General features: G+C 48.7%; 1 protein-coding gene across 2 annotated transcripts; it reads left to right on the plus strand.

Moving 5' to 3' along the window:
• Window positions 1-20,248: 20,248 nt before the first annotated feature.
• LOC144132787 (amine sulfotransferase-like) lies at window positions 20,249-26,793 on the plus strand. 2 transcript variants are annotated; one of them, XM_077665441.1, is made up of 4 exons: window positions 20,249-20,347; window positions 21,793-21,863; window positions 24,870-25,270; window positions 26,185-26,793. In XM_077665441.1, exons 2-4 carry the CDS (start codon window positions 21,825-21,827, stop codon window positions 26,741-26,743), a joined length of 999 nt encoding a protein of 332 aa, XP_077521567.1. In that variant the 5' UTR covers window positions 20,249-20,347; window positions 21,793-21,824; the 3' UTR covers window positions 26,744-26,793. The 2 variants fall into 2 exon arrangements, with proteins under 2 accessions (XP_077521567.1, XP_077521568.1); XM_077665442.1 differs by lacking the exon at window positions 20,249-20,347 and adding an exon at window positions 20,364-20,595 and having other exon boundaries at window positions 21,795-21,863.
• The last annotated feature ends 527 nt before the right edge of the window (window positions 26,794-27,320 follow it).

Consider the following 27,320-nt stretch of genomic DNA (forward strand, 5'->3'; position numbering starts at 1 on the left):
AACCATTACGATTCCATTGCCACTGATATACGCCGCCGACAGACAATAAGGCCACAGGTTTCCGTTTGGAGTAACCATCCGGCGCCAGCGTCTTGCACGCTTTACATGCTTGCGTCCTGGCCTTGGTGATTTTAATCCAAAGGCGTCGTTGTAGTCGTGGTACATTCCTTCGTGTGGAAATCGCAGTTTCTTCCACAAGACAGCCATGGGTGTACATGCCTTTCCTCCGGCACTAATATTAAACGAAATCCCCTGTAATATATAAAAAAAAAAAATTCTTATGAATGAAGGGGGTGTTTTCAGAGAAACGAAGGGGGTGCTGATGAAATTCACCGGTGGCAGTGCTGATACCATAGCACTCATAAAAAGGGTCATAGACACGCAGTCTTGTGCTGCGTAGGAAGAATAAAGAATACACAGGGAAGGTCAGTGGGCTGCATACAAAGCGCGCACTCCTGACAGAGCCATACATTCGCTGCTAGTCAGATCAATCATATCAAGCGGTGATGAAAAATTCTGACATATGGCGTTTAGACGCCAAGAATTCTGCATGTCAGGGTGTCAACTTCATTACACCAACCTGCATGCCGTAGCATAAAACAGTTCAGATGCATGTCTGCAACTGTGGGAACAAGAGGAAGCGGGGTGCACTAGCACAAGTAGAGAAAAAGAAACACAGTCAATATATCGTCCTCCACAAGGCTGAAGAAGTAAGACCTTGTACCTATACCGCGGCGGTGTCCTCCACGGCCGCGCGTCTCTCGTAACTCCAGTGCAGCGTCAGAAAGCCATACACCACAGGCCTCACCAGCAGCGCCTGCTTCTACCAACCACACAAAGCCTTTGCTCTTGATGCTATCTTCTGCTGGTCGCTGCAGTTCTCTGACTCATAAGTGAGGATTTCGCTGCGGGTCCCTAAACTTGGGAAACAGCGTCTCAATGGAATATTCATCAGATTCCCTATAGTGCTATGAGGGCGCTTCAAATGGTGGTCCTCAATAGATATCTTCCACATCAGGTTGCCTGGAACGACACCACACGCATGCGGATGGGCCAAGCAGCCCGAGCACGTGTGGATGGCTGCATAGGTGACTGGGGACATTGACCACTCGTTCTCCAGGTTTCCGGCGCACTTACTTTTTGAAGTGTCAGGGGATGGAAGTGTGTTTAGCTGGTGGCAGAGACTGGTTCCGCTCAGAGTATTTGATCAATTAGGCCTGGCTTCACGAGCCCGGCTAGCTTAGTCGACAAGACGACTCTCTCCGGAAGGAGGTGGTCCCGGATAGCTGGATTCAGTCGCCGGACCACGACTAATTTTCCCCAACCGTGTAGTTTCCGCGAAAGCTAACTTACCGTTCCAGCCGCATGGCTGCGCTTCGGTGGATATTTATGAGTAATTGCTTCATCATCCAAAATTAATTCCATCTCGAGAGACACCCTTAAGCATATCAGGCTAGCTGAAAGTAATGATAGTGCCAGTAAATTCTAGATAGTCCGCTGATTTCTTCGGAGGGGCTTCGGCCTCTCCAAACAGGGATGATTCGGCGGTGATGAAGGAGGAGACGATGGATGAATGCAGAAAATTAAATAAAGACATATATTTACAGTACTTACAAACATGAAAACTTCATATCACATAACCAAAGTGACACAGACGAATAGAGCAAACTGTAACTTAAAGCAACTTATATAACACAAAGAAACAGCCGTCGAACACCTTACTTATCGACCGAAGGTTTCGGTTAAAGCCTAGGTATTCTTGAAGTACGTGCTCAGCACGCAGTCTCTAACTAGATTACTGTCTAATGCTTATTCTTGCATTTTTATACGTTTCACAAATAAAGAAGTTAGGGCGGTCATGTTCCGTGGCCTGCCGTAGACTTTGCTAACCAATGAAGTTTTAATAAAGGTATAATAGAGGTATACAGCCGCTGAAGGTTTGGGCACAACCTCGAGCCCAGGGGCTTGGCTAAAAAAAAGAAACACATCAAGAAAACACTCCGAACACCCTCTCTCGGCGGGAGTCCTTGCCTTTATCGCGTGATGCATCACGCGATAGGTTAAGTTAGGTTAGGTTAGATTAGTGAAAGGAAGAGAACATGCTCTCTTCCTTTCCCCTTTTGCTGCCGCACCTGCGTGTCACTCCTCGACGGATGACGAGTTCTTCTCGCTAACTGACAGGACGAGTAATTTTGTGGCTCTTCGCGGAAGTGTCAGATGGCGGAGGCAGGAAACAGCGGGAAACCCTTGCTGAACGCAATTTCTTCCTATTGCCGCGAATCCTTGCAGTGTTTTTTTTTGTTCATTCTTCAAAGAGGCCGGCACGCCGCTTTGTTACTTTGTTTGCGATGCAAGATGCGACCAGATTTATCTCGATTGATCGCATCCATTAAATGTTCTAGTAACTTTGCACGCTTTATCTCGAAAGTTCGCTATCAGCTTTAAGTTGAGCACGGCTGACAGCGGCGATCATTCTGTTCGACCAACGCCGAGCACGCTTGTTGCTACGCCGCCGCCGAGTGATTCAGTCCATTTTTGGCGCAAGTGAGCCCAAATAAGGAGTTTTGTTTAGACGCCATTTTCGCTGTCGTTATGCTCCACGGATTGCAGTGACACTGTAATGTAAGCTATCACTATAACAATCGATATATCTACAGATCACCCTACGGTAGTGCTTAATTTTTTTATTAACGTTTTTGCTACTGCCAAAAGCGCTCCACATTGGTTTTCTATGGCAGTCTGCACTGTTCGAGGTGATCGGTTAAAACACTTCGAAAAAAAAAAAAGCTTTACCAGATATCAGAAGAATTGACCATTACCTTCCATATTTTTGTATCAATATTCTAGAATTTCCACATTTTTTAAAATTTTTATCCAAGAATGTTAGACATGAGACAGGCAGGCAGGCAGGCAGACAGGCTGACTGGCTGTGCAGGCAGGCTGGCTGGCTGGCTGCGCAGGCAAGGCAGGCAGGCAAACCTGAGAAGCAACAAACATGAGAAACAAAAACCTGTTGACGTGGTTAGTGTACAATGCCGATAGTAAAGATACATGGAAATGAAACCTGATGCTTTCAGTTGAATATAATGAAAGGAAATTTACACAATCATAAAGAAAGATGAAGTACTATGGAATTTTGGCGCATTTGAAATTGCAGTGAAGTGGCATTCAAACATGGTGTCCGAAAGATGAATATATTAATATATCATAAGTGAGATAACATTCACATATCTATTCGTGAGCTATACAATATTAATTCTGGTTACGTGCGGTTTGACTTTTATTGAAGAAAAACGTGCACAATTTGCCGAGTATTCAGCTGTAAAAAGCCGGTGTTTTTAGACAAATAGGAATTTAACGTAGCCTGCGTAAAGTAACTTGACAACTTATACAGCGACTCTAAGCCTACATAGAGTAACACTATATAGATAACTCTCAGCCTGCAAGCCTACTAGCGCACCCTGCTACGTAAAGTGTGAATTACATACAACTTAGACGGGGCTCCGTGATTAGCATCGCCCGCGCTGGCTTGGCAGTCGCGGAAGATGGCCCAATGTTGTGGCGCCATCTGCATTCTCCCATACGAAGTTCACCGCGCGATGCGGTAGCGTGCCGCCGCGTCCAACGCTTATGATATACTTGGCCGCGTCGAGATGGGCGGTGCACGAACTGGGCTTTATCGCGATTGAAATTCGGTGCACCGCCAGCCCAGCCGATATTCCTGGGGGCGAATGGTAGTAGGAAAATATCGTTTAAGGAGATACTTCGAAAAATGGGTCAGAAGTAGTTGGAAGCCAAAATCTTCAGCCACTGGCGCTAGGTAGTGGCGCTATACGTGGCCACCTGTCGGTAACAAGTGTAGCAATCCTGGAAATATTGGTTTTCTTATTAAAAAAGGCCCTGTATATCTTAACGTCTTTCTGCAATAACTGCGTACAGCTACTATCTATACTTTTTGAATGATTAAAGTTCACGTTATATTCCAATTCAAAGCGTATTCCACTTCTCTTTTCGAGACTCCGGTAATATGATAAAGAAAATTCTGCTTCAGGGCACAAAATATAAACACCACCACTCTTCCGCCACAGTTAGAGGCATCTTGAAAAAAATAATTGCGCAAACATGGCAACCTGCGCACATGAACTTTCCACGTGGTTCCACTGAACCTCCCCAGCGGCGGCGGCTGTCCTTGCAACAAAATAAAATTACACTGTTCGGACAGGCGGTTAACTCACAAAAACCAAAGCAGAAGCGAAACAGCACGGGACCCGTTGGTGTCGATCCTGCGTACCTGTCTGTGTTGTTTTATGACGTCATGTCAATGAACTGATTTCAAACACATGGGAAGCCACAATGTATGTGGCATGTAAAGTTTATGGTCCCCGCGCTGCGCACGGGATATGAGAGTGGCTGACGTGGAAGGCTGTGGATTAATTTCTAGCACTTCGTGTCTCCACTGAGGTCAGGATGTCTTATGAACGCGCGGCTATAAAAAGAAATTTAACGAAGAAGATGACACTTGTGCTGGGTGTGGTAAATCTGTAGAAACAATAGAACACCTCATGCTAAAATGTGATGGTATTCATCCCGATGTCGATGCAGGCACAGTCACTCTGAGGACCTAGGGTTTAGAAATAACAATAGTCATGTAAATAAATCTGCGGCGGAAATTAACAAAAAGCGATTGGAAGATTGGTGGCCCAAAAGCAGAGAGGTGACATAAGGTTTGAAGTGTAGAAAGACGTATTTAAAGAAAATTGGCGAATTTTAATAACTTACAATACAGTTAAAAGAAAATAAAGAAAAAAAGCTGAGCATGGTGGCAACTGCCATCACCACGTTTCAAAAGGGACGCTCCATCCGTCCATCCATCCATCCATCCATCCATCCATCCATCCATCCATCCATCCATCCATCCATCCATCCATCCATCCATCCATCCATCCATCCGTCCATCCATCCATTCATCCATCCATCCGTCCGTCCGTCCGTCCGTCCGTCCGTCCGTCCGTCCGTCCGTCCGTCCGTCCGTCCATCCATACATCCATCCGTCCGTCCGTCCGTCCGTCCGCCCGTCCGTCCGTCCGTCCGTCCGTCCGTCCGTACATCCATCCATCCATCCATCCATCCATCCATCCATCCATCCATCCATCCATCCATCCATCCATCCATCCATCCATCCATCCATCCATCCATCCATCCATCCATCCACCCACCAATGATTCTTGTGATACCCCAAAGCTTGTGGCTTTTGGGGCAAAGTTTGTTCTTTTGTAAATTCAGTTCTGCTTTTTCCAGTTTAACTCTCTGTATATGTATGTTGTAAAATTATGCTCTGCTGTCATCATCTACAAGCTCGCCTCCTGTTCATCTTCCAAGCCGAACGACACTAGAGGAAGGGTTTGCGAACCATCCTCGAAGAAACGGACGACTATTGAAATTCTACTGCATACACGCTCAGGACGACATCGTTCGCCAAGAGGGCCTTCAGCGCCGAAGCCCGACGGCGTGCAGCTTCTGCCAGCAACCGCTCGAGCCCAACTCCGGAGCCACTCCATCGCCCCCATGAAGTCGTCGGCACGTAAGCTCGGACGCCCCAGCCTCTGATGTATAATCTTAATCATGTGTAATTATTGAATATACCTGTTTGTTTAAACTGAGCCATACGGTGTCTCTTTGCCTCTCCGTCCCGTGTGGACCTGCGCATTATGGGGGTCATCACACTGGTGTCAGAAGTGGGGTCTCAAAATCAAATGTCCTCTGAATGCTGCGACATTCATGACTTCAAAATTGTAATCAAAAGGGAATCACGGGACTGATTGTGGGACTTTTACCCCCATTTGAGAGGCTTGAGGCACCGGAGGGCTTGAAAAAAAAAAATGTCTATCTGAGGGAGCTCCCACTCCACAGCCGTCGCTCGGAGCAAGCATGCTGGCATTAGGAAGCGTCATTCCGACGTTTACGGGAGATAAGACAGGGGTTCCAATCTGCGATTTCTTTTCCATGCTAGAAGAGATTGGGAAAATGGGGGGATGGTCCGATGCTCAAATGCTGGGAATGGCGAGGTGTAAGATGGCAGGAGCTGCTCATGATTTTGCATGGCGAGACGAAAAAGTAAAATCCACAAAATCATTTGCGGAATTTAAGAAGCTCGCGTTTGAGCATTTTGACACTGAACCACGTCACGTGCGAGTACAGAGGTTCCGTGGCGCCGGACAGATGGTAGGGGAGGACGTGCGAACGTTTGCGTCGCGGCTTCAGCGCTTAGCGCGCGATACGTTAAGCAGGGAGGAGGAAGGAGACCAGCTTAAGAAGAAATACGCGGAGGATATACTTAAAGAGGAAATGACCGCTTTGTTCGTGGCTGGTCTGCAAGACCCCGTGCGCCGGTTCGTGCTCTCGCGCAAGCCGAGCAATTTCGACCAAGCCGTGGAGGCCGCATTGGATGAGGAACGAAATGAGGCGTTAACGACAGCCGCAGCGAGAGTGCGCGTCATAGAGAGAGCGGTGCTCAACCCTGAGGTTGCTCTCTTGACAGAGCGATTAGATCGCTTAGAACAGCTGCTATCTCAGCAGGTAGAACGCCAGGTTGAAGCGCGCGCTCAACAGCGCTCATTCGCTGGAAACCGGAGACCGCCACAAAGCTACAGGCGCGGTATGCGAGATTTTGAAGAAATCGTATGCTTCGCTTGCCAGGGTCGCGGACACATCGCCAGGTTCTGCCAAAACGTGCGCCGTGGGGAGCCACAAAGAGAAGCAGGCGAGACACGCCCTAAGCAAGCCTACAGCGGGGCTCCAGATACCGAGACAAAAAACTAGTTAGTCCTCCCCAGCCTGAGGAGCGTGGGGAGGGAGCAGTGGATGATGAGGTGGTGGTAGTTTGTGTGGCCGACGAGGCATGCCCTGTTGTGCGTTGCAAGTTAAATGGTTGTTGCATGGAATTGTTGATAGATACGGGGTCAAAGGTGACATTGCTTAAGGAGAGCAGTTTTAACACGCTTCGAAGGAAGGGGGACCGCGAGGTGTTGGAAGCGTCTGGTGGTATGGCAACCAAATTTGTAGGCATAACGGGGGATCCTTTTGGCATAAGTGGACTCTACCGGTTACACTTCTCTCTCGGCGGAATTGCATTGGAGCACCCCTGCTACGTATGCCCGGACACGGTGTCTCTGCCAAACGGAGTGTCAGGTATATTAGGGCAGGATTTTTTGAGAAAAGGGAAGGTAGTAGTCTCATTCTCTGAGGAAGAGGTTAATGCGGGCGGCTCAAAAGTTCCGTTTTTGAACAGGAGAGGGGCTGAGATTCGCATTACCGATATTGACACCCGTCAAACAGTGGGATCATTGGAGAAGGTATATTCGCGGGTTGCCGTCCGGCTGGTCGAGGAGGCGGTCGTCCTTCCTTGGTCGGAGCACATTTTGTGCGCGTTTGTGCCTTCAGATGTAGAGAGCGGCGCCGTGGGAGTGCTTGAGCCGGTCGACTCTCTCAGCAATGGCCTGAAGGCAGCCGCGTGCCTCGTGACAGTTAATGACGCCCACAGAGTGCCCCTACGGGTGGTTAACTGTAGCCAGCAGCCACTGAGCCTTCCCAAGAACAAAACATTGGCTTTCTTCACCTCTGCGATAGAGCAACGTGAGCCCACCGATACGGTACTCGCAACTGTAGAGCATGCTAGTCCTTCGGCTGCTCCAAAGGTGTCGTTCGATCTTTCTCACGTAAAATTCAGGGAGAGGGAGGCTCTGGCTGGTTTGCTGAACGACTACTCGGAGGTATTCGCCGCGTCCAACCTGGATTTGGGCTGCTGTGGCGTTATAAAGCACAGGATAGAAACCGGCACTTCATCGCCCGTTTACCAGCGTGCGTACAGGATTCCTTACTCCCAACGTGAGGAGATGGAGCGGCAGGTGCAGGACCTGATTGATCGCGGCATTGTCGAACACTCAAAGTCACCCTGGGGAGCACCAGCACTATTGGTGGAAAAGCCAGATGGCTCGTATCGATTGGTAGTGGACTACCGCAAACTAAATGCCGTAACTCGCATCGATCCATACCCCATCCCCAATATACAGGAGACGCTTTCTCAGCTGGGCTCTGCCAGGTACTTCACGGTAGTGGACATGGCGGCGGGATTCTGGCAGATAGCAATGGATCCGGCAGATGCCGAGAAAACGGCATTCAACACGCCCTCAGGGCACTATGAATGGAAAAGAATGCCGATGGGTCTGGCCAACAGCCTTGCTGTCTGGCAGAGAACCGCTGATGTTATCCTGGCAGGTCTTCTGGGGAGGCTGTGCTTCGTGTATATGGATGACATTATCATATACAGTGACAGTTTTGAGAACCATTTGCGCGATATTGAGCAGGTTTTGGTGCGACTAAGAGGAGCGGGTCTCAAGCTGAAGCCCTCTAAGTGCCAATTCCTCAAAAACGAGGTGAAATACCTCGGGCACGTTGTTTCAGCTGACGGCGTGCGACCGGACCCTGAGAAACTAAGGTGTGTCTCGGATTTTCCATCCCCGACTAGCGTCCGCCAGGTCCGGCAGTTTCTCGGCCTGATCGGTTACTACCGAAGGCACATAGAGGAGTTCGCCAAGCTCGCTAAGCCGCTCACCGCCTTAACAGCCAAAAATGTCGCCTTTCGCTGGGACGAAAACGCGGAGAATGCTTTTGGGGCCCTGAAAAGGAAGCTAATGAGTGCACCGCTGTTGCGCCACCCGGAGTTTAATTTGCCCTTCGTTATGGCCACAGATGCGTCAAAGTTCGCAGTGGGTGCCGTGCTATCTCAGGTTATCGAGGGCAAAGAACATCCCGTTGCTTTTGCTAGCCGACAGCTGAGCCCCACAGAGCAAAAGTACGGAGCTACGGAAAGGGAGTGCCTCGCCGTTGTCTGGGCAGTAAAGCACTTCAGATGCTACCTTTACGGCCGCAAATTCAAGCTAGTCACAGACTGCCATCCTCTGAAATGGGTGATGAGTGTCAGGGACCCTAGCTCGCGACTCGCTAGATGGAATCTACACCTGCAGGAATACTGCTTTGAAGTTGAGCACAAGTCAGGAAAGACGCATCTGAATGCTGATGCACTCAGCCGCACAGCTGCCGTGGCAGCTATAGATGAGTTTGTCCCCGTAGTCGACCCCGCCGAATTACGCACAGAGCAGTGCAAAGATCCGGACCTGAAGCGAATAATCGAAAGCTTAGAGGACGCACCGTCTCACCCCGAACAGCTAGGTTATTTCATTGGCAAAGACGGCACCCTGTGTCGGCGCACGAGGCCAACCAGGAAAGGGAGACCAGAGAAAACCGCTTGGGAGAGAGTCGTCATACCTCGGTCGTGGACAGAAAGGGTTCTTCGCGCGTTTCACGATGCGCCATGCGCCGGTCATTTTGGCGTAGCGAAGACACGCAGGCGTGTGGAGCGTTTGTACTTTTGGAGTGGCATGCGACAGGATGTTAGAGACTACTGTGCGAAGTGTCATTCCTGTCTCGAAAGAAAAACACCCAAGGGACGAAGACCAGCTCCAATTCAGCCGTTCCCTGAGGTTTCGGCTCCCTTCGAGCGGACAGGTATGGACATAATGGGCCCATTGCCCACGACCACTTCCGGAAACAAGTACATTTTAGTATTTGTCGATCACCTTTCAAAATACGCGGAAGCGGTAGCACTCCCAGATCAGAAGGCAGACACGGTTGCAAGAGCATTTGTCGAACAGATCGGGCTCCGACATGGACCCCCGAGGCAACTCTTGACAGATCGGGGAACGAACTTCGTGTCGCAGCTAATGAGGAGAGTTTGCGAGCTGCTTAAGATCGCTAAGAAGCAGACAACACCGTACCATCCGGCTTGCAACGGCGCGGTGGAGCGACTGAACCAAACCGTGGCCGGGTTCCTGTCGCATTTTGTTTCGCGCGACCAGCGGGACTGGGACTTGTGGCTCCCGTATGCAATGTTTGGCTACAATTCCGCAGCACACGAGAGCACGGGCGAATCGCCGTTCTTTCTTCTCTACGGCCGAGACCCGGACCAGCCTAGTGAAGTGCCAGAGGGCCCCCGTCGTGTCCCATACGCTTCACTGGACGACTATAAGGTTGAGCTAGAATCGCGCTTGCAAGTGGCGAGGGACATCGCAAAGGAGTCCTTAAAGAAAGCGGCGAAGCGCAGGAAGGAGGTGCACGATCGCAGTGCTAGAGACGCGCCGTTTGATGTGGGGGACAGCGTGTACATTGAAAACTGCCAAAGGCAGATTGGGGTAGCTCGTAAGTTCCAGACGAAGTGGAGAGGACCGTGCGAGGTTGTCGAGAAGCTTTCTCCGGTAAACTTCAGAGTCCGAGACGTGAACCGGCGTTTGATAAGGATACACGCAAATCGCCTCAAGTCGGCACCGGTTCAGTATTCACGAAATGAGGAAAGGGAAAGCGCGGATTTTGATGGGGACAGAAGTGAAGCGGAGCGCGCAGATAGTTCGCAAGAAACGCCCTCTCCTGCATTTGTTCGGCAGGCGCCCGAGGTGACGGCCGGAATGCCACCGGATTTACTTCATGCATTGCTAGAAGAAGAAGCGCGCGAGGTTGCCGCGCAGATAACGCCAGGAGAGGCTCCTGCCACGAGCCCTCGCGAGTCCCAAAGCAGACAAAGGGGCACAGACTTACTTAGTATGACTCATGAAGGCCGATATCCGCTGCGAAATCGGAAAGCTAAGTCGGACTAATGGCTTAAACAGAGCGGAGTTGTGAACTGGTTAGAATTGTGTAATGCCGCAGCTCATAACATTGCTATATGCGTATGTGTTAAGTTATCGGAGTTAATAGTTAAACCTTTCTGTCATTAAGTAACACCTTCACAGGAGAGCATGCGGAGCGCATGCAGAACCTGCCCTACTTCCTTTCGTTATCTATATTTTTGTCTGTGCCGTGATCGTGCTAGAAGTGGGAGCTCCTTTGTCACTGTGGTAAATTTATTTCGTCCAGTTTGGACTAGAAAGGAGAGGCTTGGGTGCTGAGTTTCATGTTTATCTGTAAAAGAAGATCAGTGCTGCCCCTGGAGACGCCAGTTATGACAGCGGAGGCATTGGTGTTGTGCAGTGGTGTTGAGTGCAGCGAAAAGTGTTTTGTCGGGCGCACTGTGCGAGGCGATTCAGAAAGACAAGGGGAGCTGCAGGGACTCATATGTTCGGAGAACATTCTTCTGGAGGGTGAGCGAGTGTGACATTCCTTGTGTGCTGCGAGGTTCCGCGTTCCACGGCGCGGCATAGACGGAGACCCAGATGACAGCGGCATCATCAATTACCCAGCCATGCACTTTGAGTGACGACCAGAACGAAGGGACCCGCCGCCGTGACAGCGGCATCATCAATTACCCAGCCATGCTCTTTGAGTGACGACCAGAACAACCGGACCCGCCGCCGCCGCCGCGGGGAAACAGGCTTTATCCTCCCCAATTTGCGTGGCCGTTCCAGGTGCGGCCCTCCCGGGCACATTCCAGGACAAGGGAGCTGTCAGCGTGCCAGAGCGCGCCGTACCACAGCCGACGCTATGCGCTACCGCGAAGACAACATTCTTTCCCTCCTTCCCCTTTCGACGTGGGCTATCGCCGGGAAGGCACCCACAGCTTCCCGCCGTGCCTCGTGAACAAAAGCGCATTCCCAGAAGGGCCGTGACGGACACCTGTCATGGCGGACAGGCAGTACTCGCCAAGAATGTGGAAAGACAGGCGCTAGTGAATTAGCTCCGAAGAGAGAGCCTGTGTATACTCTCACTTGAGAGAGAGTGGTGGCGTTTTTGTTGTTTATTTAGTTTGTATTGTTAACAGACTCTGGGTTCGAGGCTAAGCCCAACCCAAGGGGTTGTCCCCATCTCGCATGTTATTTTGGATTGGAGAATTGATGCTTTGGGCGGGCCACTGGAAATGACCGCCCTTAGTCCTTTGTTAATCAAGTGCTTAAAAGCACATGTAAACGGATGCAGTCCAGTCTGAGCTGGGGCTCCATGCTTAGCATGTAATGTGATGCTACTTAGGCACTAACCTGCCCGGTCGATGAGTAAAGTAGTGCAAAGTTTGTTCTTTTGTAAATTCAGTTCTGCTTTTTCCAGTTTAACTCTCTGTATATGTATGTTGTAAAATTATGCTCTGCTGTCATCATCTACAAGCTCGCCTCCTGTTCATCTTCCAAGCCGAAGGACACTAGAGGAAGGGTTTGTGAACCATCCTCGAAGAAAGGGACGACTATTGAAATTCTACTGCATACACGCTCAGGACGACATCGTTCGCCAAGAGGGCCTTCAGCGCCGAAGCCCGACGGCGTGCAGCTTCTGCCAGCAACCGCTCGAGCCCAACTCCGGAGCCACTCCATCGCCCCCATGAAGTCGTCGGCACGTAAGCTCGGACGCCCCAGCCTCTGATGTATAATCTTAATCATGTGTAATTATTGAATATACCTGTTTGTTTAAACTGAGCCATACGGTGTCTCTTTGCCTCTCCGTCCCGTGTGGACCTGCGCATTATGGGGGTCATCACAATGTTTATGAGAGACCAAGCGTAGCTCCGCTGCCATATCGTAGTGCTTCCAAAGCGAACAAGCTTGATGCGTTTGCAGCTGGATCCTGAAGTCCGCTTAGGAGGCGTGTTATATTCCCCTCAGGCCTGCTGTACAGCCTGCTCAGCCGTCAGACTGAGTTACGTTGTTGCAATTGAATGTAATATAATCGAACCTTCGCCGGTCCCCCAAAGCTTTTGAGAGACTGCCCCGAAGGGCGAGGTTTTTATTGTCGTAGTAAGTTAACGGCGATGCTTTCAAATGCTCTCAACAGCGTAAGATGCGCGGATGCGTAGCCGACCCTCCTTGGCGCATGGTTTCTGTACGTAACAAGACAAATCTTCGACATTGGCTTTACCCTCCGCGGGGGCTCAGTGGCTAGGGCGCTCGGCTACTGATCCGGAGTTCCCGGGTTCAAACCCGATCGCGGAGGCTGCGTTTCCATGGAGGTGGAACGCTAAGGCGCCCGTGTGATGTGCGATGTCAGTGCACGTTAAAGATCCCCCAGGTGGTCGAAATTAGTCCAGATCCCTCCACTACGGCACCTCTTTCTTCCTTTCTTCTTCCAGGCCCTCCTTTATCCCTTCTCTTACTGCATGGCTAGGGTGTCCACCGAGATGTGAGACAGATACTGCGCCACTTCTTTTCCCCAAAAAACAATTTTCATTTTTCATTTTTTTTCACTGTATTGAGGTGTCGGGGCTTCAAAGCTGCTCAGCGCAAATGCGCAGTTGCGAAGTTCGAGAAACAAACAACTACAATCAGCTGCAGTTCGTAAAGTCTGCCGTCGTTGCTCTTGCGTTGCGATAAGCAATCAAGTTCCCACACTGCAGAAACATCGCAGATGCAACCATTATCACGGGCGCCGATCACCTGGTAATGCTGCACTCACAGAAATATTCTTCACTGGCAACAGAGATGAAGACTCAGCTGCTAAGGTGAGCCGCTGTCGGAGCCACAAGGCACTAAGCGTGGACGGGAAGTGCATGAAAGCCAGGAACCGTGGTCGGCAGACCACGACGGTGTTTTCAAAATCGGCCACCACAGGGACTTTAGCGGCGCTCCTTCCGGCAGCGCTCATGGTCTGCAAGACATCACTCTCATAGGTTTGGTTACAGCTCAGCTGAAAATCTTTTTCATCCTCCTTTCTAATACGATGTTTGTGCGGTCCTTGCCAAAAATACACCCGTTTCTAGTTACTTGGCCGACTACTCTTTCGGTGTAATTACCGCTCCTAGACAACAGGGGCGGAGAGGAGGGGGAAGCGGAGAAAAGGTTTTTCTGGCCCTTTGCAGCCCCATCATATTGCACCCTTTCAATGACCTGTAGAAGTGGGGTCAGCAGTTTTGAAGCGAAAAGCTTCACTACGCTAGTAAACACCGCGCTTCGCGCGAGCCGGCGTATGTCGGAGCACGAGTGACGTCCCGTACGGCGCAGCTGGCCGCCGCCGACTCCATCGCCTGACCTTGCGCCGCTGCCGCGCGTGACGTCACGCGCGGCGCAGGTAGCCACTGCCGCGCGCTCTGCGTCATCGTTTGACGTTCCCCGCAAACGAGTGTTTATCGCGGAGGCCGACTATATGACCGCCTGCCAGAGAACAGGCGTGCGCACTCGACATAGAAGGTAAGGAGAGTGCGGTTGCTGGTAGACTACGCAGAAAAGCTAAGAAACTAAATTCGTCCGATCAAGAAGTACTCGCTTGGGATTTAGCTGCATAACAGCGAACAAATGATAAAGCCAAAGCTAAACGTGCAGGCGAAATGCCTGAACAACGGGAAATACGCCTTGCTAAACGACGTCGGAAAGAAGCCGAAAAGCGTGTCTTGGCCGCATCTTCAGCCAGCAGCAGCCAAGCGAGTGTGGAAGAGGAAACGAGAGTCAGAAGAGGAAAATCCCAAGACTCGCCGTTACAACGACCTTTTGGTACGACTGCCTTTTCGCTTGTATATCCAGGCTTAACCAGAGCTAAGCCACGGCCTATTTTTTTTATCCAGTCATTGCTCAAAAATATAAACGTGGAGACTCGATTCTTCAGAAAGCTTTGAAACACCTTTGAAGTCAATATTTGCTCAAGTACTTAATTTTTATGACCTTGACCATGAAAATCGAATAGAAACGATGTTTGAAAATTTCCGCTTTCATTATAATATCAACAATCAAAATACCCTTCAGAATCACCTGATCTCAGATGAATTCGACGTTTCCAGATTAGCCCGCCATGAAGTTTGTTTACAAGGCAACGGCTATCTGTCAAGAGGCGTTGACGTAAAGGTTGTAACCATGGTTAGGAAGAATACGGAGAGGGCGTGCATGGACTTTATAGCCGTTAAATCTATACCTTCATTATGCTCGTAAGCTCTAGAAGGGAGGTAACGAAATGTCCTTTCAACCCGGAGAAATTTGGAAGGGTGCATTGGCAAAACAAGATTAATATTTCAGTAAGTAAAGCGAAACCCAACGTCCTATGTATTATTGATAAAGGCTGGGCGTAAATGCAGCGGCAGCCGCGCGGTGACTCAGCGGTTATGGCGCTCGGCTTCTGACCCGAAAGACGGGGGTTCGACCCCAGCCGCCGCGGTCGAATTTCGATGGAAGCGAAATTCTACAGGCCCGGCTGGGCGATGTCAGTACACGTTAAAGAACCCCAGGTGGTCGAAATTTCCGGAGCTGTTCACTACGGCTTTGAGACGTTAAACCTGCATAATCCGTAAACCGTACATGCACTCACAACAGACCAAACGGATTTTATTCTTAGATAAGTACCAATCCGTTCCCAATCTCCATGTATGTATGCTCAGTATGTGTAATCTGAGGCGATTTGGAGGTTATCCCTTCAGGCTTATCCTTCTCGGATTGAATGCGCTAACGTAGTCTGTCCTTTAATGAAACCTGAGCATAATACATGAACTTCGCCACACCGCTTGGTTCTTCCATTTCGCAGGATCATTTTTAAAGAAGTGTAAGTAACCACCACACCACGGAAAATTTCTTCGTCCTGTTCGGCCGAAACTGTGACATGAATCTACAAATAGCGTAAAATTCTAACACCAGGCGTGTTCACCTTTCGAGGAGAGTTTTTCAGTTAGTTGTCTCAGTTAACACATGCACTCGGAACCGCATCCAGAAGCCACCTAATATCTCTTGGTAAGCTTTCGGGCATTGTTGTTTTCCTGAGGTTAACACTTCGGCAAACATCGCAGTTTCTCAAACAGCCCAGCTAGTGATAAGTCACCGAAAGTAGTACTCTTATCTGGCCACTATCTGGCCGGGGTCCACAGTCTTCGCTTTTCTAATCGGGCCTTAGCCCGCTTTATCTGTCGGCTATCACTTCGACAATGCTCGATAACCGGCGCTGTTTCCAATTTAAAGTGAGCAGGCTTTTCTACACAGCTGGCTTTGGAGGTCCCTGGCACACGGCAGACCTTGTGAGTGTCGTTAACGCTGTAGATATTTTTTTTTATATAATAATCCGCAACACGAACAGCAGCGCCGTTTGACAAAAGGAGGACACGCGCTTGTGTGGCCTTTTTCACTGCTTTGTACTTACGTCTCGCTGCGTTGCTGCTGCTATCATAGATCCGTACCAGTTATTCCAGTGCCGGCGTAGATACCTTTGTAGTACACGGTGGGATGGCAAAGCGAGTTAGGTCTCAAGATTATCGGATTCGTACCTGATGGGCGGCTTTTTAACGGCAATGATTTCTGCATGCATCACGTCCGCCGCCAGCTACGCCAACTGGGAATATAAAATTTGAGTTTCAATTTGTTTGCGACTTCTTTATATACTATAAGAAGGAATTAATTCTGAGTGAGAAGAAATAAGCAAGATTTTCACCTATTCCTTGATCGCAAGACTCCCAGAAGGCCAACTAGGCCCGCAACTGCGTCTCTATAGGTAGTACAACTACTACCACCGTAGTGGCTCAGTAGCTTTGGTGTAATAGCTGCTGGCCCACATAACGCGGGTCGGACACCGGCCGCGGTGGCCGTATGCTTTGATCGAGGAGAAACGCAAAAACGCCCGTGTTCTGTGCGTTGTCAGAGCGTGTTGAAGGACCCCAGATGCTCTAGATTAATCCAGTACATGAATCCTCACAGCGCATGCGTCAAACAGGGACTTTAATCCCCACGATTCATACATTACAATTCTGATAGTGGGGCAACAGCATTAAATTACGCACCTCGGGTTGAAACCTACCTCTATAATTTTGCAAATCCCGAATGTGTACAGAACAGTACGATGCTTAATACAACCGCTTTTCAGACAAATTCCTGCGAGTAAAATACTCATGCTGCAACCTGATGCAGTGGTTCAGAGGTTAGCGCGCTCGGCTACTGATCCGGAGTTCCCGGGTTCGAACCCGACCACGGCGGCTGCGTTTTTATGGAGACAAAACGCTAAGGCGCCCGTGCGCTGTGCGATGTCAGTGCACGTTAAAGATCCCCAGGTGGTCGAAATTATTCCGGAGCCCTTCATTACCGCACCTCTGTCTTCCTTTCTTCTTTCACTCCCTCCTTTATCCCATCCCCTACGGCGCGCTTCAGGTGTCCAACTATATATGAGACGATACTGCGCCATTTCCTTTCCCCCGAATAACCAATTTTTAATATCAACACGTCCGCACGGAGGAGACTATAGAGATGACCAGAAATTAGGGGCTCACTTAAGCTCCGCCTTCTAGGATATGACGAGACCGCGGTAATGACTTCCTTCAGCGGTTTCTCTTCACACAGTCACTGTTCATTGTTCACATTCGCACATTTCTCACACAAAGTTTCCACATTCTTGGCTTTGAATTATCGCACGGCATTATTATTATCCACACACAGTGATTAGTATCTCACTAATTAGCGCTTCTCCAGTTCATTCTACTGATTACCACATTACTAAGCTTCAAATTAAGTCATCACCTCCCCCCCTTTTTACCTTAGCCAAGTCAACGTGCCTACGTGGCCTAGTCGGCCGTGACTGACTGCTGCTACCCGATTATAATTTATGGCAATTTTCTTTATGTAAAATCAATCGCTCTATAAATTTCAGTCATTTGAGGCGTGCGTCGACCGCTAATTTATATTTCCATTTCTCTTTTCAATTGTTTGCAACCTGGACATGCACACGTGACGTCACGCATGAAGTGGTTTTTAGACACAACAACGCCGCCGTTATGACGCCGGCCTTTCCACTGAGCGGGAGCCTTAACGTTATCGCGTTGAGATGTTGTTCGCTAAAACTCCCTACCAGGAGTAGTCCGGCATAACACGTGCAACAAACTTCACGAAACTTAATGATCACTGGTCAGTAAAACAGATACAGCTATTTCTTTTAGGAAAGTGAATGAGTTTAGCGCCAGAATGCAACAGATATGGTGCAACCACAAAAACTGCAACAGCTGACCGTCCCTGTGCAACAACTTAATTTTTAAGTGCGCTTGTCGCTGACTGTCGTGGTGGTAACTTTGGATTTTACTACCGATATAGCGCACTGCCAGTGCCATTTGAACTGCGATGGGTATAACTGAAGTGACAGCGGCAAAGCTGAAAGCACAATTTTTCTCGAACTGTCACGCACCGCTGACCAAAACAACCACCGGCGCCGGAAGTCATTACGAGTTTTGTCATCTACACAATGCCTTTTTCGACCTAGAAAAGACATTCTGGCGCGAACGGGCAATTACGAAAATGTGCGACTGTTCATACTGCAGAAATTTGCGCCATTCATTGTAACAGTTAGCAACATGATCAAAATTACCATGCGAATACAAAAATTTTGAGGACATCAATAACCGATTTTTATTGACCTTGCTCATTGAAAGCCCTGCCCATGCGGGGTTTCCCAGCCTACACTCTCGGATATTGGTTATTTCAACTTGCGGCATCATTCGTGGCTTTCGTTTGTCATTTTTTGTCTACCTGATTTTACGTTTTTTTTAATAAAAGGAATACCCTCCGTAATTATGGGGGCAGAATAATTGTCGCCGTGCAAGCAGTTATAAAATACATACTTTCGTATTGATTTCTGCATTGTTCCTCTATTATTCTATCTATATGGTGCTGTCGCGACCGCAGCATGGCCCAAGTACATGCATATCGCGACTTCTGCAATCATAGTTTTGTTCTTGCTGGATCGTCTGTCTTTCCGCGTGTAAAGTTTACTATCTGCGATTGCGCAAGATGTCCATTTGCCCTGTTTGACGCATTGTATACAGTGACTTTTGCTTAGATACGTAAAGTTAATGGAGACATACGTGTATTTAAATACCCTGTTGGGAGCTTTTGTGCATGCATACAGTGACTTTGTTTCCAGTGACACTTTCTTGTCCTTTGTCAAGTTGTATCTTCGCATTTCTAATGTATATTTTGCAGAAATGCATGTGCTCTCTGTTGCGAATAAAATTTCGATGCAATTACTCGCACTACATGACTGGTGACAGCTGCTGCTGTTCAGTAGACTAGAGCGAAGGACAGCGTCATTGAGATTTTTCCCTGGCCGTTGGATATGTACAAAAATCTACAGGTTCTTGAACGACAAATGTTCATTAAAATGTTTGTCCTCTGCATTTGCTCATTTCATGTCCGTTACGTTTTTCACATCAGTGCCATGCACGGCTTTGCTGGTTTCGGACTGATAAAGTTTTAGACTTCTTGTAATATTTTTTTTACCAATTAAATACGCAGAAACATGGAACCATTGGTATCAGTTATGTCTGCGACGATCTTTAAGACATACGATCACATTCTTTTATCTAAAGAATACATATTTCACTCGTCTAGACAGTGCGCACCGCTATCTAATACACAATGGGATTGTCAATTGCAATGCAGTTATTATTCTTGAGTTTGATTCCTACTCAGATTCTATGAGGAGGCCACCCTGCAACATGAGCCCCCCCGAACAAAATTTCTGGATACGCCACTGCAGTTGAACAGCGGTAATTGTAATTTGGAAGGAATAATTACCCACTGAAAACATTCAATGTACAGTGCCCTTAAACAAAACTTCCGGTTGTGATGTCAGCGTTTTATCGGACATCGACAGCGCGTTGGAGTGTCCGCGCATAATTACGTACCTTAAAAGAAATTATCTTGGTTTATTGCTCTGAGAAGCGCAGTATTATTATATATCAAAATACATAGGCCACTTCTGGCGCATTTGTACACTGTAGGCCTCAGAGGTTACGAAACGAAGGAAATTCAAAACTTTAATCGCAAATTCTTACTTCGAGCTTTTTTTTTTTTTTTTTTGCTGCGCAACCACGCGCACCAAGACCGTGCACACGTAAGCGCACCGGAGATCTCGCGTTTGGCATTCACCGAAACGCCCCCAACATCGAGTCACCGCGCCATGTCTGTCACGCATGCCCGCTAACGGCGACATAGACAGAAATGACGCCAAGGGCTGCATCAGGTGTCCTTTTATATTTATGTGTTTTTTCCTCTCGTTCTGTTCGGCTCTTTCCTTCAGACACGCGCGGCCTAGATACAGAAGGATACGTACGCCACGTGTAAATGCCTCCTCCCGTTCACTGAAGTGAACCAGGGCTAGGCAGCTCCGAAGGTCAGCAGCAGGCGGCGACGGACAAAACACCGTTATTACACGGCGGTTGTCGACCGCTTGATGATCTCCGAATCCTTCCTCCCTTTCCCTCTTTTTTTCCTTTCTGCTGCCGTGGAATCCGACGTCAGCTCGTAAGACACGGGGGCGCCACTGTGGAAGAGGCGCTTCACTTTCGACCTGCAATACCCTCGGCGCGCTCCTGTCGTGCTGAGCACACGGACCGGGACACGTCGACGAAGAGCACCTGCTGCATCCGCTTGAAAGGGAAGTCGTTTTGTTCGGTCGTGCATTGCACTTTAGCGCGTTTCCGTTATGTGTCGGTTTTTACAAAATTACTTTCGAGGAGGCGTTTCCTTTTGAATGCAGGGCAATTCTGCGGAAATATTGCGAATAATAGCGGACGGCTTTTCAGCCGGTGTCATGAGGATGTAGGATTCAGTTCAGCTGACTCCGCTTTGAAGGGAAGGTGTACCAGGGATCGCTCGACGGAAACGTCTTTTCGTACCTCGGGTAAGCTGTTAGAGCAGCTTTGTCTGTAGAGTGCAGTAGCCCCTACGTATAGATGTGTGCGCTTTGTCGTGTTTCTTGCGTGGACTGCTATCGTGCCGCTGTGAAGAACAGCTAAAGAAAAGCAGCACAGCGTGTCGTGGGCGAAAATCAAGTCAGTGTCCTTCTGAGAAGCACCAATAAGTGCAGGAAAACTGTTGTCGGCCAGTCATTAGCAATTACAATTTGCCTCTCCTCCACACTCATATTTAAGTGGCCGAGGTGCGGTGCGCAAGAAGCTACTAATGGAATCAGAGGAAATAGGCTAACAAAGGCAGATAAACTTCTTTGTTTAAAATGAAAAGTACCGATGTTGGGCAGGACAGAGTAGGGGAAGTCGAAATTGCCGCCTTCATGAGAACTGAAACAAGGTAACGATGGAGGATGATAGCTTATTCACCTTCGTTTGCAGAAGGTCGAAACGTGTTTTCGGAAAGTGTTCCGTTCTGGGAAGAAACAGTTCGCGAATTACCTGGCAACTTGTGCAAGCAGAAACAAGAGGGGGCTGTAGCAAAATGCGTGCCCATTCTGTCCATCGTTTCCGCCTCTCACAATGATGAGTCTTGTGCGCCCTCAGTGCTGCCACTGTTTATTGTAAAAAAAATTTTCACGAGTTTACGCTCCCATGGATGGTTGAAAGTGTCTTTCTTTGTTAGCCGCTGCGTTGGCTGAGTGGTTATGGCGCTCGGCTGCCGGCCCGAAAGACGCGGGTTCGATCCCGGCCGCGGCGGTCGAGTTTCGATGGAGGCGAAATTCTAGAGGCCCGTGCGCTGTGTGATGTCAGTGCACGTAAAAGAACCCCAATTGGTCGAAATTTCCGGAGCCCTTCACTACGGCGTCCCTCGTAGCCTGAGTCGCTTTGGGACGTTAAAACTCCCATAAACCTTTCTTTATGCCGTCCTGGTCTCCGCTGAGCTTACACAACATATAAAGTGCAATATCAGCCAATTGAAATCCTCACAATTGGCACTAGGAGCTATTCTGCGCCTTTAGTAAAATGCTGTATAAAAAAACAACTGGTCTCGATTCGAGTCGGTAAAGTGAAGTGCATATTTTTGTGCTAGGTATTACTGCCTCAAACGACATGGTGTATCCTTCTTGACTAGTACGCAAGCAAGCGCTGTCATTTTAACTACTTGTACTGCATTGTGACTTCTCTACAGGGCTGACAAGGGCTACGTCAAGTGTGCAACATGGCGTCTTCTGAGGAAACCACTACGCAAGGTGGTCAAGTAAGTACAGCGTTTTTTGGATGCTTATAGCGAAGATGTGAAACAGTGGATGAATCCCACTTCAGTTGGCGCATACAACGCTGTGTACTGTGGTCGGAACAGCCCGTTTACCTCAAATATCCGGCGTCCTTGGACCACATGCGCGAATTCAAGCTGCGGAAATTTGGGGTTGAAATTAAATGCACTGTACACTTGTTTAACCGGGCTCGCCTAACTTAATACCATCGCATAGCAAGGCTGCTGCCTCTTTCTACTGCAATGACTTGTTAATTCGATGTATCAAGGGGAATCCACCACGGTGGAATAGACTTCGGTTATAGAGTAATTACTCATTATCCACCAACGAAGGCTGTCATGCGACTGGGTGGGAAATGCATGACTTTTTCGTACCACCTCGTGGCTGAAGAAAATTTCGCCCTGGTTAGGGACTCGAACCCTGGACCACCACCGAAAGCATTTAAGGGGACCACTTAAGTTGCACACTAGCATTCAAGTGAACCGAGCATTACGGCTACAAAGGGAAGCAAACTAAGTTTTCCCAGAAAGCTGTGGAGCTTTCTTTTCCAGCCGTTCACGGCGTTTATGCGGATGCACTCCGACTGTATATCTGCAAGAAGGGATCACCCTTTCAAAGTAAAAGAAATGAAATGCAGAATTCATTTAGTAATATCATTTTTCCAAAAACAATAAATTAATGCAAAACGTTGCCTCGGGAAGTCGTTTCAACAAAATGTAATGAATCGTTTGCCATACTACTGTAATTTTATTCTTTGTTTTCATCGAATTACGCTGCATTGTTTTTTCTGTGAATATTTTTTCTTTATTTCCTGCCAATATGTCGTATGATTATGCTGTAACTATTCCGCCCCTTCCCTTCTCCCCACTGTAATGCCAAACAGGTGCTGTGGGTAATGTGATGATTAATTAAAATAAATTACTCGCGCAATTTCAGTGGCTTGCGCTTTCCAGCTTTTAAGAAGCGCATATTCGTTTCAAATTTTGCAAAACCCAGTGAAATTTTTGAAGAGCCAGGTTCGAAGCGTTGTGTAGTCGCGGTGCCAGCGGTGACCGCAAGTGATAGTGCAGGTTCGTACACAGATGTAGCGGACATTATTGGATCGATTGGCCATTAGTACGTCACGACGCACGCGCATCTGCTACTGTAGTATCCTCCGAGGAATGATACTTGAGTTGGCTAATCGGCAAGCATACAACTTGCTCAGCCACCAACAGCAAGCTGAGTTTCATTTTCCGCATGATGAAGCTCGCAGTTGCTTGCGAATTTTCGTTTCCGGAGTCCTAAATGGAGCATCCTATTCACTAATACGGCAAGAAGTGTGCCTTGAGCGCCGGGCATGCATTCACGATCGATATTTTTGGTAGTGGTGCCTATGCGGCGGGCAGTTGTTGCACAGTGACACCGAAACCTTCACAGAAACACAAACGTTCAAAGCCTGGCTGCTTGTGGGAAGGAGCCAGCGCCATCACCACCCCGAAGTGAGTGGAAACTAAACTCGAAAGTCTCGACGTTAAGCGCGACACGGGACGAGCACAAAGACTCTACAAGTGCTGACTTCCAGCACAATTTTTAGGTAATAAACACTCGTTGTTTTCTTATTTCGTCCTCGCCTCTTGTGTCGCCAGGAATTTCACGATGTTAGCGTACCAACAGGACCAGTAATTTGCCTTAATGACCGAGAGGTACAGTTCTAGAAATGTGCCGCCGCGGTGGCTGAGTGGTTATGGCGCTCGGCTGCTGGCCCGAAAGACGCGGGTTCAATCCCGGCCGCCGCGGTGGAATTTTGGAAAAGGCGAAATTCTAGAAGCCCGTGTACTGTGCGATGTCAGTGCACGTTAAAGAACCCCAAGTGATCGAAATTTCCGGAGCCCTTCACTACGGCGTCTCTCATAGCCTGAGTCGCTTTGGGACGTTAAACCCATGTAAATCAGACCAAAATAGTTCTAGAAATCTGTCTGCCGCTTCAGAGCTGTTTCGAGCGCCCGATTTTGTGAGCAGTGGCTTGGACAGAATTGCATTCATCGGGTTTTGGTCACACAAAGAGAGGCAAAAGAGGCGAAGTACAAAAGTCTACACGCACCTGGTATAAGCAGGCTGTTTGCTGTGCGTAAATGGCATATGCTTCACTTCGGAAGTGAAATCAGGGCTGCGTTTTAGAGCATACAAACAACCGACAAAAGCCACCGCGGTGACTCGGTGGTTATGGCACTCGGCTGCTGACCTCAAAGACGCGGGTTCGGTTCCGTTGGCTGCGGTCGCATTTTGATGGCGGCGGAATTATTGAGGTTCGTGTAATGTGCGGTGTCAGTGCACGTTAAAGAACCCCATGTGGTTGAAATTTCCGGAGCCATTCACTACGGCGCCCCTACTAGCCTGAGTCGCTTTGGGACGTTACACCCTCATAAACCGAAATACATTCAATTTCATTATACGATAAACATTTCCGGTGGCCAAGGGAAACCTGCCGTCAAGCACATGTACTTCGCTTGTAGCGCACTTGTGGTCACAGTAAACGTTCAAGCAAACACTTGCTATGATGTGATACACTGGCACGAGTGCATACAGTAGGCGCGCCTGCAGGATCAGCACTATCTGTGTTGCGGAAGCAGATGGGCGTTTATTTGCTACGTCTTGTTTTATCGTTCCAACAAACCATTCCTGAACGCTTTGTACAATCGCAAAATTTGTTCGTTCATAGCCATCCGCTTAGGAAAGCCAGCGTCGTAGGTTAAAGTTCGTGTTAATGGCGGAGTCGAAACGTTGAAAGGTATTCCTAATAAATTCTTCAGAGCAAAAGATCCGCCTAGGCGCAAATTTGTGTTTGATGTACCTGTTCGTTTTGAATTGGGACAGACGAAAACGCAGCCTATTCCATTCAAACTGAGTACAGTAACCAATGCGGGCACTTGGCAGGGTCTTGTGCGCATGATCGGAAGTAGGATGTTTTGATTTACGAGTATTTACTTAAAAAAAAAACATCTTCGCAGGTCACTCCGTGTGACCCCCGTTCCGTCTACCACGAGGTCATGGGTCTTCACGTGAACCGGCTCTTCGCGGACTGGGTCATTCGGTCCGCGCTCTCGTACGAACCGCTGGACGACGACGTCTTTGTCATCAGCTACCCAAAGTGCGGGAGCACGTGGATGCACCACATTGCCTACGCCGTGCTGACGAGCGGCGCCGAGCAAGAGACCATGGGCGAGGAGCGGTGGAAGGCCATGCCGTTCCTCGAAGTCTCGGGCGCCGAAGGAGCCCGCGCTATGGCCCGACCTGGTGTCATCAAGACTCACCTGCCTTTCGACAAGCAGCCGTACTCGGCCAAGGCCAAGTACGTGTACGTGGCTCGCAACCCTTACGACTGCTGCGTGTCCTTCTACTACCACACCAGGTACGCGTTTGTGTTCTTTCTCGCTAACTAAGTTAAACATCTAAGAATTGACTCAAGTGTTCGTACCGCCTCTGTGAAAAGTACCCAGGTCACACGGTTTGCTGCCGGTAAACGTAGCAGTGGACTTAACGTAGCCTTGCAACCCTCTTCAGACTGGTGCCATGGGAAATAACACTGCCAGACCGTCCGATCCAAGACTGACAGTTGTCGTCCTCAAACTTTTCGCAGAGACTGTACATAACGTCCGTCACATGCGTTGTTTGCTGCTGCAGAATAGAAACTAGTGGTTGCTGTTGGCCTCTTTGCATAACCGCATGAGTGCTCTGAGCTGCGAGGAGTGTGACAGACAGCAGCGGGCAGTGTCATGCTATGAAAATACTGTCGCATCCGCAAATGCACGTGTATGGTATTTCGATCGCTGCTGGTTTGTTTCAATATACGAAGAAACTACCATAGGAATTCAAAAATGGCGCCTTCTTTACTTCCAAAACATGAAGAAATAGTCAATAATATTTTTAAGAAACCAGCCACAGGTGTCTGTAATCACAAAGGGAATTCGATGAACTTGTTTCAAATGCTGGTTTCCCTTCGTTTCACAATTTACTTTAAAACATTGTTTTCCCCAAGCACTTTTCGTTTGGTGCCACAAGACCGTAAAGGCGTACTTTTAGGGGACGCCAAGGACAAATTGAGGTTGGCCTGTATCGATAAAGTACAACATTATAATGCCTAAGAAAGTTCTCTATCTGAAAAGAGAACCTTTATAGCCTAGAAAATGTTGAAATGAGATCACAGGGAGTAGCGGCACTAGCAATGAAATGCTTTGCAAAGTCTTTATTTTGCTGACTGACCTGAAAAAAAAAAGAATGAAATGGGCACATTTACTGAAAGAAGTGTTATGTTTGGTGCCGCAGCCGTCTCCCGACGTACCGATTCGAAGAGGGCACGTTCGACCAGTTCTTCGACATGTTTGTGGAGGGCAAAGTTGACTTCGGTGACTACTTCGACCACCTGCTATCCTGGTACGAGCACCGCAACGACCCCAACGTGCTTTTCGTTACCTACGAGGAACTCAAGAAGGACACGGCTGGCTGGGTTCTCAAGTTGGGAGACTTCTTCGACAAGGAAGAGTGCGGCGACAACCTTCGCAAGCACCCAGAGCGGCTGGAGAGGGTGCTGTCAGCGACCAGTCTGGAGAGCATGAAGTCCATCAATGCGAAGTTGATGAACTGGACGGAGACCATGCAAGCTGTTCCCTCGGAAGTCAGGGAGCGGTACATCAAGTCGGCGAAGGAGAACTTCGGCGACGTGTGGGAGAAGAAAGGAAAAGGGGAGTTCGTGCGCAAGGGTGTGGTTGGGGACTGGAAGAACCACTTCAAGCCGGAGCAGATAACCAGGATGAAGGCCTGGATCGAGCTGAAGACGCGTGGAAGCGACGTCATGGACCTGTGGAAAGATGTGGGCCTTCCTTGATTTTGTACCACAGTCGAGATTTGCGCTCAAGTAAAAGTTGCCAGTTTTTGTCGTTTTTGGAGCTTGGTCACATACCCGAGAGGCTCGAGACGGGCCATATACCCAGTGACTCCAGACATGAGCCTATCGTTACGCCCTCATACGGGAACGAAAGCCACTACACATACAAATATTTGCTGAATATCATTATGCGGTACAGACTTAGACCTGAATGTCATATCTGTATATAAGCACGGAACTTAAGCGCAGTTCATGTAACTTGCAATGTCCAGTGAGGAACACTATAAACATGTCAAGTATCAGGCAGGTCCTCTTGCGAGGAGTGCGGCTGCGGTCCAGTTTAGGCGGCATACGGATACTCTTGTGGTTGTTACGCAGTTCACACTTTCGGATGCCTCCGGTGAAAATTGGCCAGTATAGTTGGTGTAATATTGCTGTAATTGGGAAGACGTGCGTACTTGCACAAAGCTGAGACGCTTTTACAATTAGCAAAAAGGTTGCTTTCGCTCTTGCCCTATATGTAAAGGTAAAATTTTTCGGTTTGAACGAAAAAAAACTAAGTACGCCCAATTCAGTT

This window comes from Amblyomma americanum, chromosome 5 (assembly GCF_052857255.1).
Source record: "Amblyomma americanum isolate KBUSLIRL-KWMA chromosome 5, ASM5285725v1, whole genome shotgun sequence".
Classification (NCBI taxonomy): Eukaryota; Metazoa; Arthropoda; class Arachnida; order Ixodida; family Ixodidae; genus Amblyomma; species Amblyomma americanum.

Coding starts and splice junctions, on each gene's coding strand:
- LOC144132787 (XM_077665441.1), top strand. CDS start 21,825: ATGGCGTCTTCTGAGGAAACCACTACGCAAGGTGGTCAA. Junction 21,864..24,869: donor CCACTACGCAAGGTGGTCAA/GTAAGTACAGCG, acceptor ACATCTTCGCAG/GTCACTCCGTGTGACCCCCG. Junction 25,271..26,184: donor TCCTTCTACTACCACACCAG/GTACGCGTTTGT, acceptor TTGGTGCCGCAG/CCGTCTCCCGACGTACCGAT.